Raw genomic sequence first — 17,853 nt, forward strand, 5'->3', positions numbered from 1 at the left:
CCTATCTTTTGCTGCACTCTCATTTGACATCTCGCAGGTGCTTTTTAGAGCAGATCCATGATATTCCCACTGTAATCAACCTTCCATCCAGCAATTAAAGCCAGTCATCCACTAATCAAAAGTGGAGCTGGTTATTCTTACACACTTGTCACTAATGTGTCTGGAAATCCTACTTCACTGACTGTTGCAGGAAGCTTGTGTGTGTTTTTTTTATAATTATTACTGCCCAGACCACGCTAACTGCTCCGAACACTCTACCTCACTGAGTGTGGCCAAAACCTTGCGTGCAATAGTATTACGTAGCACGCTGGAGGGTCTGCTTAAGGAGTACCAAGATTGGCTTTTATTCAGGTGCACACCACCCCTGCCAGCTGAGGAGGCGCACTCTTGCCAAGTACTTACTCGAGAGGGAATGGTGTTTACACTATTGTCCAGATGTTGCTCTTTAACTGTGGAGGTTAATGTGAATCTTTGGAGGACATTTAGAAAGGTCACTTGAAGGGGAGTGGAAACCCTGCTTCTCCCAGTGGTGCTTCTGCAGTTAATAGCAGAAGGGAAGCAGCATCTTTTATGGGCGAAGGCTGGGAATTGCCGTCAAGTTTTTTCCTCACTCACATGTTTGACAATTCTTGAAACTGGAGAGCTAGAAACAATACATGGGATGTCAGAAGTGCGGTGAATATTATCCTTGGGGGATCTGGATTGAGGTAGGCCTGCTTATATCTGACAAGCTGTCTGATTGCTGAGACAAGTGCACCATCGTCTTAGAGGAGCACTGCTTTAGGAAATAAAAAAGAATCATTATCAGATGATGAATGGCACATGGGTGGTGGAGAAAAGCTCAAGAATACAAGCAAACCAATACCTCCCCTGCCACCCCTCACCCTTTTATTCCGCACATTATGCTTATGTCAGTGTGAATTGTATATGAACTTGAGAGTGAACTGTTCAGTGTAACCTCTTCCCATTACCCCCATCATCAGAATTAAAACAGATACGTTAGCACAGCTCCAAGATATGTGAGTATTTGCAAATCTAAAGTTGATACCCAAAAAGGAAGACTGCTGAGTGAACACCTTTACACCTCGACTAAACCATCAGAGAAAAAACATCACATATACACTCCATGTGCCTACACTGAACCAATAGCGTACACAAATATAGTCCTCCCACTTGAACTAAACTATTAGGGAACACAAACCCACTCCTCATCTTCCTACTAAACCACAGAAGAGCCCAGATCCAATCACTGCAGCCTTACTAAACACAGGAAATTCAGATAAAATATCACTCCTCTACTAAGCCAGTAAGGAGGGCATATATCTTCCTCTGTATCCCTGTTGGATTAAGACAGTGATCCCTGTCAATCAGCAATCTTTTTAAACCCACTGCAATCACAAAATTGCTGGGGATATGGAATACACTCCTGTGGAAAGCACCAGTGCTCTAGGATTCTATCACATACTTTCAGAAAAGTGTTCACATTAGTTTGACACTCATTCCACACAGGATCTGGCAGAGGCGGAGCGAATGTTTATTCCTCAGGTGCAGGCTGGCTTCCAGAGATTATTGAGAATATGTGGTCCCTCAAACAAAACAACTGTGGGCAATCTTTTAACAGATTTGGGAAGAGTTTTGTCCGTGCATCATATCAGAGTACTGGCATCTTTTCTCCGATGTCACTCTCTGGAGGCAGTTATGCTCTGATGTCAAATAGTGGCCAATATATAAATTACTTTTTCTGCAGACTGTGGTGTAGAATTAAAAGTATGTCAAGTATATAGCACCCTGACTTGGGAGCTTTATTGAAAGCACATTAGAAATTGTATGAGCGGAATGTATTATAAATGGATGTTTTACATGTTCTCTATTAATGATGTAGCAATGAACAGCATATGTTCTATCATTTTATGAGGGCTTGGCTATACAGAGGGTATTTTAGTGGGATTCTCTGTTAATGAGCCATGCGTACTAGAGATGGTAGACTATCAATTGGTGTTGTAGATGGAGGTGCATCATAGAAAGACTGTGTTACATTAATAAAATGTTGGGGTCAGTTTTACAATTTAATGTTTCCCCAGAGCGAGGGTTCACACAAAGGGCGCACATATATCGAGAATCTGGTCGCAGAGGTCAGCATGCCCCATTCGCTGCCCACATCATTTTCCATCCAATTAATGGATGGAAAATAGTGCAGGCAGCAAGTCAGCTGCAATGACCCGTGCGCTCAAATTTCCGACATGTGCTCCTGCTGTGTGAAACTCCGTGTCTGGAGCACTAAATCATAAAGTTTATTGAGGAATATGTATCCTACTCAAAAGATATTTGCCTGTTTTATACAGCACCCAAAAGCACGTTTTAGAGTTCTATGAAGACAATTATAAAGATGCATTCTACAGTTTCTCTATTACAGAAGACAGTAACCAATTTCTGCTATCTTATAGTTTCGCCGTAAGAGTGTTTAACAAGTTGTTTCTTTCTCCCTTTCTCTTCTCTCTCTCTCTCTCTCTTCTCTCTCTCTTTCTTATCTCTTTCCATCTGTTTCACTTTCTCAGGACTACATCTTCCATCTGGAACCAGGAAAAGTCGAATCAGGCAAGGGCAAGTGTTCCTATGACCCCAAGCTTGACAGTGTGTCATCATTAATTAGTGAGTGTTTCACTACTCTTCCTCGACTCTGCTGGTTTTATTGACAGGTCCAGAACAGCAAAGGAAGGGAGAAGTTGAAGAGTTGCAGGGGGAGGGGGTGGGGGGGAGGTAGTGGGTGGTGGGTGGGTGGCCCTGCATGTTATTCTGCTGCAGATGACTGATCCCATTGGAATAGTTAAAGTAACTTTCAACACGAGTCATTGTCAATGGACAGATTGAAGGCAATCAGGCTGGTATGTCAGTCTCAAACAAAGTTGTTGTGATTGTTTGTGTGTGCTTGAGCGTTTCTGGGTGCACTAACTCAGCTAACATCATTGTCCATGATTAAGGCCCGTTTGCCAATGAACACCTGGAATGCAGACTGGAATTTGCATTGATGGGAGATTGCCTTTCCAGATGTGCACCCCAGCTCGTGCTTTGAATTCTTTAAACTTGTCTTCCCGCCCTTCCTATGCTGCCCCACCCCCACCCCCGCCCAATCCCTGTCAAAGAACTTCTCAAAACTAAAATTTGTAAAAGGGAAGAAAGATTAGGATCTGCTCCTCATCCTTTGCTGAAGGCCTTGAATCATGATGGGGGTTACACTTTCTAGGGTTCTTTCCCTTCTCCAGCCTCACCCAAGAGGCCATTTTTCTTTCTTAGCCTGAGCGTTAGCAGGTCATTCAACCGTGAGGCCTAGTCCAACCTCTACACCCATATACGCAGGCAGATTCCAGCAAGGGTCACTGGAAAGTATTCAGCAGAAATGATCTTTGCTGATTTTTCTTCCTCCCCACCCCCTAATTTTCCTAGTTACGGGGCACAGAAGCCAATTGTAGCCACAACTGAGATCAGTTAAAACCAAACAGACTAGGGATTGGATCAGGCCTTTGCTTTTCTCATTCCCATAGCTGAGTACAACACTGTGTGGTACGCTAACCCACTGAGCAGCACTCTGGGTAGCTTCCTCGAGACTGACCCACTGGGCAGAACTTTTAGGTCAGCGGGTGGGCACGGTCGGTGGATCCGAGGTCGGCCAGGGAACGGACCACCGACCGTGATCGGCCCCCGACCGCGATTTCACACTCGCTGGCTAATTAACGGCCCGCCAGCGTGAAACACGCGCTGAGAAGCTCAGCGCTGCTGGGGTGGGGCCGGAAGGAGGGCGGGCACCGATGTCAGCGAGGGCAAGAGCGGGCACTGAGAGAAAGCTCCCTGAAGGCAGAGAGCTGCCTCAAGGAGCTGAAAACCTGAAAAGCATGAAATAAAGTTCTTAAAATCAGGGAAAAAAAAATGTCCAAGCATCACAATCCGTCACCGGAACATCTACATGATAAAAAAATGCTGTCCATAGATTTTTCTTTTTCTTTCATTTAATAACGGAAACCTCACCCCACCCTTAGATGAGGTTTCATGAAAAATGCAAAGTCTGTCTGGCCGGTTCACCCATCCGCCAACCGTAAGGGTGAACAGACCACGAAAAATCGGAGACAGTTGTACCTTTAATAACCTTAACTGGCCTCTTAATTGTTGATGGGCGCGTTTCCGACTTTCGTGCGCACCCGAAATATCGAAATATCACACGAACGCGGGGAAGACGCCAGGACGCTCACCCAGCAACATTTCCCGTCCGATTCTGCCCACTGACTTTCCAGTAATTCCAGTCGTGGGTATCACTATATGTCCTCTTCCCAACGTTGGGTCCTCCTTTTGGATTGTGCAGCCATTTGATCATTTGCCTGCTGTGCTTATTAATCCTGTGAAAGATTGAGCAGAATATCCATTTCTCATTCCCTGATATATCCTTTAACTGGGTAAAAGCAGAAAACGCTGAAGGAACGTCGGATCTGAAGGGAGAAGAGACCGGTTAATATTTTGCGTGCTTAGACCACATGTCAGGATTCTCAATGAAGTTGTCTGCCCTCAAAAACATTTACCTGTCTTTTCAAATGCTGACTGACTTACCTCATATTTACAGGATAATGCAGTTTCTAAAAATTATTTTTATGTAAACTGGGGTATTGGCATGCTCTGTAACTTACTTTTGATTTGGCCCCTGGAGTTAATCAGTTGGGGATGTCAGTGGTAGGGAACTATCCCGCTTTTTTTTTGCATCCATTCAAGCATTTCCCATAGGACACTGGTGAACTTTTCCATATTTCAGCTCTGAGCAAGATCATCTCTTTCGCATCATTTAATGGAACATGACAGGTAGTTTTGTTCTGTTCCATAAACTCGCATCCTGAAGAAACCTAGCCCAGACTACCCAGATTCTTTTTACTTGGAGCCAGTGCAATGCCAAGACGTTGTGCCACAACAGTCCATACTGGACTCAAACCAGGTTGCCAGAGGTGAAGGTGTGGTGTGACAATCCATTTCACCGTCCAGTCCCCTGTATTCCTTTTAAGGACGTATGCCAAGCTCATTGTGAGTTTTCTTGGAATAGCAGTAATGTGATATCACGTTCCCAGATTGCAGTTTAGTTCAATCTATTGGGCGCAATCAGAGACAAAGCAACAAACAGATACTGAAAGTCAACAGTGAGGAGTGAGAGGCTATTCATTTTTACACTTAGTGCACATTTATTAAGGAGATTGCTTTAGGCTCACTTGTAATTATATCCACAGCCACTTATTCTTTAAGTACCTCCATTTGAACATTATTATTGTTGTATGCAAGCCGTCGAGGTTAGTTTAATGCATTGGATCAATTTAATTCCCCTCCCCCTCCACCATGCTCTTTCTCAGTCAGATATTCTTTTACTTCTTGGCAGATGGTGAGCTCTACGCAGGCGTCTACATTGACTTCATGGGAACGGACGCAGCCATCTTTCGCACCATGGGCAAGCAAACTGCCATGAGGACCGACCAGTACAATTCCCGCTGGTTGAATGGTGAGTGAGCGAAACAATTGATTACCGTTTCCGCAGTGCCAGAATTATACCAAGCAAACAGGGGCCAGGTTGTAGCCTGCCCTTTGATGTCCCTCTCTGATTCCAGCCTTGTGGAATTGCGTGGGCACTGCAGCTCCTTCAAATATCTATCATCACCAAGGTCCAGGCAAGGATCGAAAAACTGGAGGAAGGTGACAAAAATGTGGACATAAGCAAGAAGTAGTGTAAGGAATCTTGCTGGAGAAAAGGCTTTGAAGGTGGAGAGGGAGCTAACACTCTCCTTGTCATATTTCATAGGCTGACAAAATCAAAGTCTGTCCTAAGGCCAAGTCTGTTGTGAAATTGGATTTTCATCCTTTGGGGTGGGAAAATTCCTGGCTGGAACCACCAACCTTGGGAGAAAGTGTCTGCAATGACTGTATCTTCATTGCTGGGGAGGGCAGGTGACAGCTGGAGTCAGGCCAGCTCATCCCAGGAGGACGTATGTAGGCAACTGTTTCAACAAGCTTCATGGATGTCTGGGCTCTCAGCCAAGCCTCATTATGCAGGTTCAGCTGAAAGCCCAGACAACCATTAGAGTACTAGAACACCAAGTTCCTGCTGTGAAAAAACATTGCTTGATTGACAGCCCAGGCTCTCTGAGCTCTGTTGTCAATTTCACAATGTTTGTTTACACAAGTTAAGTGGTTTCAAGTGTTTGTGGTTTTTTTGTTAGTGATACTTTAAAGGGTCTGGATGATTAATTAGATTGTAGTGAAATGACTTTTTTCAACATAGGAGAAAGTTATGAATGAATTGATTTTTTTAGAGCTTTTCTTAAAATCCCCACTATACACTATGGGGTTCATTGGTCCTAGACAGTGGGTCAATGGGCATGGAATTGCCATAGCTTGGCATGAGGAGGAACTTTTGAACTTACTTTTTAAAAGGTCCCCTCATGCAGACGAGGGTTCACGACTCCTCTGAGGGGCCGTGAACCACAACTCTTTAAAAACCTGACCCAACTCCATGAAAATTGCGGAGGAGTAGGACGTGCTTATCTCAGCGATGGAGCCAACCAGGTTAGAAGTGCCAGGTGCAGGCTTTTGACAGGAACCAGCCTGCAGTCTTTAAAGGCACTCCCCAAAATCAGACAGCCCAGAAATGGATCAGGAATCCTGGAATCGGGACCCAAGCACCACTTTGAAAGGGCTCCCGAGTCACCCTGACTCAGTGAAAATCAAGGCCATGGCTTCACTTTATTCAGCAGGCCAAGGGTTAATCACTATATAACTGTGTAGTTCCTTCCTATTCAGCATGGTAAGGGTTATTCATTATCTCTTCAGCATGGAAAGGGTTACTCATTGCATAACTGTGCAGTGGGTCCATGTCCTTTTCCCTGGCAGGGTGGTATTCGTTCATTTGTTTATTTCTGTCAGTATCGTTACCCGTTTTGTGATCTGCTCACTAACTGGGTCGCAGTCCTGCTGTTCCACCAGGATGTGATTGTGGATGGGTCGAGGAACTGCGACTGCATGCAGTCTCCCACCTGCAGCCTAAGCCCATATCCCGAGCAGTATGTGGTATAGTGACAAGATGTGACAGGTACACTGCCTCGCATCTTTCACTGTGTCAGCCACAATATATGGTAATGGGAGACAGGGCAGCTAGATGGAGTAATTGATTTCCTAGCTCCCCTTGTTGAGATAGCTATTAACACAGGATTAACATCCCAGGAATGTTGAAAGGGCAGAGCAGCCCCTCGCTCCCTATTTTCTTTGTAAATTAACTGTTTGACTGTTGCTTCTTTATCGCAATAGGCTCAATGGTTGTTATTAGCCTTTTGGAGGGAGGAAGCATTTTCCCAGGCTAGGGATTGTGGAGGGGTGTTAACACTGCCACTCAGCCTGCACAGGGTATGATTATAGTGCCTCTCTCTCAGGGAAACAGAAGCCCACCTTCCACAAGCTCTCATGTTGCGTGTAGAATGTGCAGGAGAGTGTCAGCATCAGAAGAGACAAAGAGAAGACTGCAAATGCTCAAAATTCAAAACAATGCTGTAAATGCAGAGCATGTTGGCCAGCATCTGAACAAGGAAAAGGCGTTAAAAAAAATCAAGTGGAACAAAATTGCAAATATTGAACATTGCACTTGAATACTCCAAGGCAATTATACATAAAGGAAAATAAAATTGTAATTTATAGTTATTGTAATGCAATGGCCAGTACATCACTGTACACACAACACAGTGTTTAAAATACATGAATAGAAAACGGTTCTGTTGAAGGGTCACGAGGACTCGAAACGTCAACTGTGCTCTTCTCTGCCGATGCTGCCAGACCTGCTGAGTTTATCCAGGTATTTCTGTTTCTGTTTTTGTTTTGGATTTCCAGCATCCGCAGTTTTTTTGTTTTTATCCTCGTGTCAGGGGACTGAGTTATGAGGCAAGGCTGAAAGCGAATTGAGAATTGAAGGAAAGAGTGAGTGAATGGCTGAAGCACATTTGAAGTGCAGTAACTCCTGCAATGGAGAAATGAGCAAGCAAGAGGAACCTCCCGTGTAATACTCTGGCTGTAATATTTCCCTTGAATTGTAAACCAATTTATAATTGGCCAGCAATCCACTTGGCCTGCTTATTGCACAAGGATTAATATGGAAGTCACTCCCAGTGAGTAGATTGCAAAGGTTAATCTGGCGTAATATTAAACCATGACAGCATGATGTGGGAGATATCAGTGCAAACTGGTAAAAGGCAAGTTCAAGACTAAAATCAGAAAGCCCTCCTTCAAACAAAGTGTGATAAATAAATAATCTTTTGGGCGGGATATTAATGGGGAAAAAAAATCTAGTTTTATTCATTGCAGTATAGTGTAGGTTTCTATAGGACAATGAGGTTGATGGACCTCCCACATCAGTACTTTGCTGTGTGATTTTGGTGACCTCTGCAAGACCCAGGCGTTAGCTTTAACCTAATCTGCCTAGTGGAAATTCAGACAGGCTTGTTTTACACCTCAATCGATTTAATTTTCCTCTGTTAGTTTGGTTTAGTTAAAATTATCTCCAGTGTTAGCTGCAGGAGCTTTTACATCCAAAACGTTACATGTTAACAAAGATCGCGTTTGTTCAGTGACAACAGTGTGATTCTACTCCAAGCATAGAATGGGCAGCAGTTGGTGACATTTTGCCTCCATTATGTTCTTCAAGGCATTTTCCACAGTCATGCAGCCCAGTCCCCCTCACACCTTGGCTCAGTCTTCCCCGTTTAGTTGCAGCATCAGAGCAGTGTCCAACAGCTGGGCTCAGCTGGCATGGTATCCCAGCCCTCGAGCAGCTGTGTAAATAGACATAGCTCTAGGGTTACTGGTGTCAGTTTAAAGCCATGCTCATGTCGACATGACTGAGTTATACATTGTTAGCAGTTAAAAGTGAAAATATTTCGAGTATTTAAGCGGTCCCTGTAATGTAACAAAAATACATCTTATCAGACAGGCTGGTCTCCTATCATTTATCCGCTGAAGGACTAGTCTCGCTGAGTAAAGTGTCTCACTTAAAGCAATAACCAATGTCCATGGAGCAGAATTGCTCCTGTGTCTAGATGCAGTGACGTTTGGAATTAGGTTCACGAATGCTTCCTCCAATACAATGCCTTCCACAACAGAAAATAGTCCTGGCTGTCTTCATCCTCCCCCAGCAGCTAACAATTCATAGGCACAGATTGTTCCAGAAATCAAATCTTGTGAAAAAAAAATGACACCATCCTTTTCTTTGTAAGTTTGGCTTTCTTTGCTCTATTCTTTGCCAGCTGTCACATAGTCTTGCAAGAGAAGAGCAGATTCGCATGCGGTAAAATCACAAAGGAAAGTCATAGTCCAAGGGAAGAAAAAGAGAAAGGCAGATCCTAACCTATCTCCCATCAATCTGGCCGCTAAATTCTTCCTCAGGTGGGGACTCACGGTCTACTGACAGGACATCCTTCTGTAGCACATTGTACTTGTGACCGGGACTGTACGCAGACAATGTGCACAAAAGGAGCATAATCGTGGCATTGTCTGTGGTAGTATTTTTTGCTGCCTTCTTTGTTCACACACCAGAGGCTAATTATCTGTTCAGTTTCAACCCAGATTGCCTGCAGTACCTCATGATGCAGGGCAGACAGATTAATGAGGAGTGAGAGGCACTGCTGTCAGGTGCTTCAAGTGGAAAACAACTTCTCTTGCATTCTCTACCCGCCCATTTACCTTTGTTCCTCATTTCCGCTGCTCTTTCGTTTTTACCTGTCTCCAACCCTCTCTCTTTGTTGCTCCACTTTTTTTCATTTTGCCCTCTCTCTGTCTGTCCATTCCTCCCTCTATTTCTCTATCGGTTCCTCGCTGACTTTTTAATCCTTCTGGCTCTTTGGGCAGAATCGTCCCAGATTTGCACAAAGTGCTGCAGTGGGTGGGAATAAAGTCGTTTTACCCGCCCGTTTCATCCCATTCCCGCCTCGCTAATCATGCAGTCACAGGAAACCCACCATCTGGCTGGCGGGCGGCCTCCGATTTGCCTGCCACACTGTCACCTCGCCGCTTCCTCATGCAGGGCACTGTATTTAAACTGCAGCTGCACGCACGCTTCTCAATACTTGCAGCCCAGGACTGCTCCAGTGAAGAAATGGTCCCAAAAGCCAAGAAGAATGCATCCCTCCGAATCAGTGACACATCCCAGGGATGCCTTCCGAATGCCGTGGAGGCCCTCTGCAATGCCTTCTACCCCCGCTCTGGCCACAGGCGGCCCATCAGTCTCGCCACCCCAGCTTGGGAGCCGGTGGCAGAGTTGGTCAATGCCAACACTGTACACAGAGGTCAGCCATAGGTGCAAAAACAGATGAATCATCTCATTAGTGTCACCAGGGTAAGCCAGCCATCTCATCACCCTAAACTCACACACTCACAAGTCCATCACATACTCACTGGCATCTCACTCACTGCCAGCTCAAGGGACATCACCACTCACTCTCTCATACACACACACCCTCACATCTCCATCTGGCCTCATCCCCTCTGAAGACGACCTCCTCAGCCCTCACCCTCTTGAGGCCACTTGCTGAGATCAACTCATGCCCCCACACACACCCTGGGACACCCTCCTTCCCCAGTACAGCCCTCATCCTGCAGCCTCTTCACTTGCCTGAGGCCACTTCTCCCCCTTCCCCAAACAAGCTCTCACCCTGCAGCTGTTGAGAAACCACCCCCACCTTACAGCTGGTCTGGCCAGTAGAGATCTGCCTGTGATTCCTCCCCCCTAAAAGTGATATGGTGCTGCCTGTGAAGCCTGGCGCTGATGACTGTGGGTGCCACCCGAAGCAAGGTGGGCAAACAAACCTGGAAGTCCCGAGAGAAGTGCAGCTCGCCAGGTGCACGGCACTATGTACAGTTGTGAAACATTTCGGTGTGCAATCACGCTGATGTACCCAGATGATCCAGCGTGGGTGGTGGGGGGGCGGGGTGGGGGGGGGGAATGATTTCGGCAAGCAGGGCTTATAATGAGATGCTAAAATTATTGAAATTAGGTTCCTGATGTGTGGCTGTGGGAGACCTAGCCCACCATTGGTGGGTGGAGCGGACAAACGCAAACTGGTTTCACAAGGGTGTGAAACTGATTTCTGGCTTTCTCACCATATTGTCCACCCCCACCCACCATGACGCCCAACACTGATGGGGCTGGAAAATTCCAGCCTATGTCTTGTATTTCTACCTGGGCCACATTACTCTATTAACCTCATTTTTCCTCTATCTTGTTCTACCTTGGTTTATCCTTCGTTTTCCACCCTCTGTCCCTCTCCGCCCTCCTGTTCTGCACTATTTATTTCTGCCTAGGGCCGAAATGAAAAGAACAGATCCATTCATTCAATAAAAGGGGAATGAAGAACGCCAAATAATTTGGTGCCATGGGGCCCATAACAAACCTGACTTAATCTTTACAGTCCTTTAATCTCCCTTTCTCAGTAACTTTCTCCCCTCTCTTCTTGAAACGATTGGCTCCGCGCTAGAGACAGTTCAACAAATGACCTACATCCTTGGCACCTATTGGTGGTTGTCATTCACACATGAGCAGTGACAGTGAGTAACTGGCAGGTGGTAGAATTTTCCACTTGGCAGGCAGGCACGCACCCGACACGCTCGAGCATGAAATAGCGTGCAGTGATGTCATCGCGACACTCGCACGATATTTTGGTCGGCGGGCAGGTAGAGTTGGCAGTGTGTGAGCCAACAATTAGAAAGCCTATTAAGGCCATTAAAATAGAAATTGACAGCGATTTCTCACTGCCCTTCCAACATCACAGTTGGCAGAGGGGTGAACGTGCCAGGCGGACTTTGCCTTTTTTTGATGAAGCCTCACCCAAGGGCGGGATGAGGTTTCGGCTACTATTTTTTAAGAAGTAAAAATGTTTGGGCAGAATTTTCACAATCTGTATTTCCACGTGAGTGAATCTGACGGGTGGACGTTTTTTCCTGCAGTTTCAAGCCTTTATTGATTGGTTTTAAATTCTTCAGTTCCCTGAGGCAGCTCCCTGCCTTCAGGGAGCTTTCATTGTGCGCTCCCCCCACACTGACTTCTGCGCTCGCTCTCCTCCTGCCAACCACCACCGCCCCCCCCCACCCCCCCACAATCCCAGCTGCACTGAGCCTTTCACTGTGTATTTCATGCCGGTTGGCCGTTAATTGGCCAGCCAGTGTGAAATCGCGGCTGGAGGTCCATTCCCAGGCCCGCCGATCGCAGCCGCCTGCTGACCCAAAAATTCTACCCCAGGAGTTTTACATCCGAATCTAATCCTGAACTGTGCATGCATTTCCAGCAGGCGTCACTAGAGAGCAATCTCCGGGTATGGTAGCACAGTGGTTAATCACTGGCTATCAGTCCAGTGGCCTGGACTAATGGTCCAGGGACATGAGTTCAAATCCCATCACAGCAGCTGGGAAATTTAGATTCAGTGAAATTCAGTTGAACATCTAACATCAGTAATAGTGACCATGAAACTACCAGATTGTCATAAAAACCCATCTGGTTCACGAATGCCCATTAGGGAAAGAAATCTGCTGTCCTTCCCTGACCTGGCTTACATGTGACTCCAGACCTACAGCAAGGTGGCTGATTCTTAACTGCCCCCTGAAATAGCCTAGCAAGCCACTCAGTCGTATTGAAGAAGACGGCTCAACACCACCTTCTCAAGGGCAATTAGTGATGGGCCTAGCCATCAAGATCCACATCATGTGAATGAATTTTTTAAAAAAAGAGAAAAAGCAACTTATGAATGCCTTTTCTCTTCAACCCAGGACGCTGAGGCAAATAATAATGTCCCATCTTCCAGCCATCCTAGGACTATCATAACTAACCTTAGACCGGGGTTTAACCTGGAACCTTTCAGCTATGTAGCGATGTACTGAATAAAATTGCTGAGTTATTAGGCAAGTCCTGATTTTCTTTTGTTGAGGCTGGATCATTTTCTATACATAAGCGGGCAACAGAAGGGCAGGAGAGGGTTTGGTCATGTGAGGGTGGACATAGCAATGGAGCTTGGAGGCCACCCCTGCTGCTCCTCGTTCCATACTTTTGGTGTCAGTCTCTCTTTAAGAACCATTGATTGGGCCACATGGAGACCACATTTTCCTGAGCACAATTGGCTTGCCACCAGCTACAGTCAGGGCAGCTCAACTTTGCATGGGCGTGGAGAGGCCTTCAAATAGTTGCGAGGCCCTACTAATTGTACATGCGAAGGGCTTTATTATTTCAGGCAGAGGCTGTGGACAGCTCTTATTTTTACCTTTACCAATATGGCAGCCCAATCCCAGCATTTAATGAGTGTGTTTCCACCACCACCCACCACAATCACCCCCCATCCACCCGCCCAGCCATATTGGATGCCTAGATTCTCATTTTGCACATAAAAATTCCTGTGGCACCATTAAATTTCTAGGTCAGGGTCCTTTGCTAGAGCACTCGCCTCAGTATAGTATGCAATCGCACTCCCATCACGATGACGATCTCATATGTTGAGGGAGGGGAGAGAAAACAAAAAAGAAAGGAATTTCTTTAATAGGTCTTCTCCCCCATAGGAGGTGGCCACTGGTATAATTGATTATCCTAACCCCTTTAAAGCTATATGGCCACATGAAGTTCAGAGCCCATGTGTATAATAACTTGGTCTGATTCTAGATAAACACGCAGGAACTGACTGTCTGTAGTAACTCACATTCAGCCAGTACCATTAACATGTCCAAATAGCTGCACGCATACTTGATTCCAGTACAATCCCAATCCATCACTGTCCCAATAGACTTTTTTACCTTGAGTTTCATTATACAGGAGTTCTGGGATAATCTGTATTAGCATAGGTAAAACAACAGTCCTTTTTAAAACAAATTGATTGCATTTCTAGGTTTTGCCCCACTCACCACTCTCCACTCGCTTCTCATTGCCTATAGGGAGAAGGGGAGGGCCTCCTCCAACCCTGCCTTGCAACAGCTCCTGGGAGCTCGGTGAAAATGGTCTTCTGAAGCCCCTTCTATTCAGGTTGGAGTTTAGCTCTGAGTCTCCTTGAATTTGGACTAAAACAGCAACTAAAGTGTGCTCAAGTAGGGTTCACGTCATTGAGCCACTGGGCAGAGCCTCTCATGCAAGAACTTGTGTCGTGCCTGTCTGTGACATAGGCTGATGTACTCAGACCCCTCTGTGATCACACTAATCTGATGCGCACTCACAATCACTAGCCTCACCTACAGATTCTGATGGGGGTCCTGCAATTCGTTTCTATTGAAACATAGAAGCTTACAACACAACAGGAAGCTATTCAGCCCCATCATGCCTGTGTTGGCTCCCATCCCACTACCATGCTCATCCCTTCATAAATAGTGTTGGACGTTATAAGGATCGCAGGATACAATGCAGCTTACACCTCATGCATTGTATTCGAGGAGTTGGTTCTGTATATTTTGCAGTTGTTGGTTCCATTTTGAAGTCTGTCTGGTGTTTTTAAGGGGTACAGTATATGGCTAAGTTGTTGCTAACACCACCAAATTGAGCTACTATTAGAAATTATAGAGTGAGACAAGCAGAAAGTTGTGAATTCAAAGCAGCGGGTAAGAGTTAATCAGCTGGATGGACAATACTGGAGCACTGTGATCCTCTAGAACCTAGCCAGCATTTTTATCCTGCCACTCCCTTAGTATCAGTTTAAATCCTTCCAGTGTTCCACCTGTTTCCAATTATTTTGAAGGTTTTGTTTGTGGAACACCATTCAGGGTTTGATGGCTTGTAACAGCGAGTCAAATAACAGCTCAAATCACCTGTGTGATAAATCTGGTCCACATAATGGAACCACAAGAAAGTAGAACTTATATGTACATTGCATCCTTCATGAGATTGGGATGTCTCAAAGTGCTTTACAGGCAATGAAGTACTTTCAAAGTTTAACCACTACAGGAGCGCAGGAAATGCAGCAGCCAATTTATGCATAGTCAAGTTCCCCAAAGATCAATGTGATAATGACTAGTAATGTTGGTTGAGGACTAAATATTGGCCAAGGCATAGGGATAAACTCCGCTGGTCCTCTTTGAAATAGCGGCTGTGTGGAATCTTGTAAATCCAGCTGAGAACTCGGATTATGCCTGGGTTTAATGTCACACCTGGAACTTGGCACCTTGGACAGTGCAGCACTCCACTGGATTGTTGGTCCAGATTTTGTGCTCATGACTCTAGAGTGGGCAACCTTCTGACTGAGAGACATGTGTTGCTGCCCACACCGCCAACACCTAGGGGTGGCCTGTGTGTTACGATGAAGTGAAATACATTTGTGAAATGCATGTTGTCAGCTGTGCCTCAGTTAGCAGTGCTTTTGCCTCTGAGTCATTAGGTTCCCAGTTCAAGTCGTGCTCCAGGGCTTGAGGGCAAAAATCAGGGTTGGAACTCCAGTTCAGTTCTGAGAGAGCACAGCACAGTCTGAGGACCTGACTTTGGATAAGATGTTAAATTCAGGCCCCTTCTGCCTGCTTAGTGTTGGATGTTCAGTAGGTCTTGCAAAGAGGTTCTGAGTCATGTATGGTTGAACATTAAGTGTCTATCGATAACACATAACTATGTGCATATATACAGCGTATAGCCCAGGCTATGAGATAACTCCATGCTTGTTTCTACACAAGTCTCTCTCCAGCCCAGAGCTGACTCTAGTCTCAGGTCATGTGTCTCTTTACAGCACAATGTGGGCAGTACTGTTTCGCAGTCCCACATTAATGCTTGTATATCAGATACCCTTACACTACACTTGGGTTGATGTAAAAGATCCCATGGCTGCTATTTTGAAGAAGTGCAAGGGAGTTAATCTCTGATGTCATGGCAAATACTTATCACTAAATCAACATCACAATAATACAGATTATCTGGTCAGTGTCGTATTGCTGTTTGTGGGAGCTGCTGCGCCCAAATTGGCTGGCGCATTTCCTAAAGCACAATAGCGACGATACTTCAAAAGTGCTTCATGGCCTGTAAAGCACTTTGTGACATCTGGTGTACATGAAAAGAGCTATACAAATGCAAGTCTTTCTTTTGTGAATCAGCGCTCATTTGCGCCTCCTTTCTGTTTTGTTTCAGATCCAGCGTTCGTCCACGCTCAGCTAATCCCAGACAGCGGCGAAAGAAACGACAATAAACTTTACTTCTTCTTCCGGGAGAAATCAAGTGACAGCGGCAGCTCGGCCATTCACTCGAGGATAGGAAGGATCTGTTTGGTACGTGTATCCTCACTCCACTGCTGTGAGACAGAGACTCTGCAACATCCTCCCCATCAGTTAAAATAGAAGCTGCAGTGTCAATTACACTGAATCAAAAATCAAAAAATACATATATATAAAATCTATAAAAATGAACACAGATGGAAAGCAAATTTGAATCATTATTCTCTTAAAAGACTTAAACACGATTTACAAATCCATTTTATTTGTTGTCTTGTAAATCTACTGAGACAGCTGGCAAAAATGTGCTGACTGTAACAGGAAAGAAAATAAGGTATTTAAATTTATCTAGCATCACCACCCCCCCCAACTTCAGGATATCCCAAAGCCCTTCACAATTAATGAATTGCCTTTTAAAGCGCTGGCACATGTTTGTAGGCAAGGTTGTGAGCAATTGCAGCCGTGAAGTTACCAACCAGGGTCCTACAATGTGTTACATAACCAGTTAATCTGTAACTGTGGTGTTGGTTCAAGGGTCAATGTTGGCCAGGATACCAGGGAGAACTGCCCTACTCTTCTTCGAATGGTGCCATGGGAACCTCTTATATCCACCCTGAAAAGGGAGATGAGGTCTTGGTTTGATATTTCATCTAAAAGGTACTGGCCTCGCTTTTAGCCAGGCCAACATAGCCTATAAAGTTGGTTGCTGTGCTAATGAAATTATGACATGATCTGTTTTTGACCAGTGGCTGATACTATACCTATGCTGCAAGGGTTTGTATTCGGCTGATGGGCTTAAGTTAAAGCCATGGGCTATCAGTGTGGTTCCTTAATTTGGTCACACATTGTCATTCAACATCCAGCAACCTGCACCTTTTTTTTTAAATAAAGTGACATTGCTTCTGCCTTTTTATGTGGAGAGTTCCCTTTAACAGAATGATGAGTAGAAGAGCTAGTTAAAATGCTCTGTTTTCAAATCTAGTACAAGCAGGGCTGATGAAAGTGGAGGAACCAGTGTTGAGAGCAAGACACTTTCAGCTCAGCAGCCAGGGTTTAAATTTAGCCCAGATAGAGGAGATGAAGTTCTCTATCTAACTGGGGAGTTAAAGTTGGTCAAACCCCTGCCCCTTCACATCTGTGATCTGTTCTCAATCCAGATTACTGATCTCTGCGTTGGAGGGATGGGTGGCATTGTTCAGTGGAGCTGTGCTCGGTTTTGAGTAAATAAATGGAAAGCATGTTTCAGGCTGAAGGTATACCCAGCAGAGTCATTGAGAGACCTGACGTGGGGTCAGGATGGCATGCTTAGGAGGAACAGGTGACTTTGGACCGAAGGCTGCCAAAGGCTTCCATGGCTGAAATTTCCTCACTTCATGCCTGGGTCTGTTGTAGATTAATGGATAGAGATTGATTGCAGCAATTAGTCAATAACTCCATTATCATTTCACACATGGCTACCAGAATGGTAGATGGGCTGTGGTCTTTTTTGGTCAATTCCTTTGTCACTATTTCTCTTGCAGAATGACGATGGTGGCCACTGTTGCCTTGTCAACAAATGGAGCACCTTCCTGAAAGCTCGTCTCATCTGCTCAGTCCCAGGTCCCGATGGAATTGAGACGCACTTTGATGAGCTCCGTAAGTAATTCCAAT

The 17,853-nt window shown here is 45.3% G+C and overlaps 1 protein-coding gene across 4 annotated transcripts in view; it reads left to right on the top strand.

Moving 5' to 3' along the window:
* sema3fb (sema domain, immunoglobulin domain (Ig), short basic domain, secreted, (semaphorin) 3Fb) overlaps positions 1-17,853 on the top strand; it is a 259,929-nt gene that overhangs the window by 196,308 nt on the left and 45,768 nt on the right. For all 4 annotated transcript variants that reach the window (XM_041191096.1, XM_041191098.1, XM_041191095.1 and 1 more), the window contains 4 exons: positions 2,556-2,649; positions 5,402-5,521; positions 16,124-16,260; positions 17,724-17,838. In XM_041191096.1, the coding sequence (XP_041047030.1) occupies positions 2,556-2,649; positions 5,402-5,521; positions 16,124-16,260; positions 17,724-17,838 (466 nt within the window). The remainder of the gene's footprint in view (positions 1-2,555; positions 2,650-5,401; positions 5,522-16,123; positions 16,261-17,723; positions 17,839-17,853) is intronic.

Source organism: Carcharodon carcharias, chromosome 7 (assembly GCF_017639515.1).
Source record: "Carcharodon carcharias isolate sCarCar2 chromosome 7, sCarCar2.pri, whole genome shotgun sequence".
Taxonomy (NCBI): Eukaryota; Metazoa; Chordata; class Chondrichthyes; order Lamniformes; family Lamnidae; genus Carcharodon; species Carcharodon carcharias.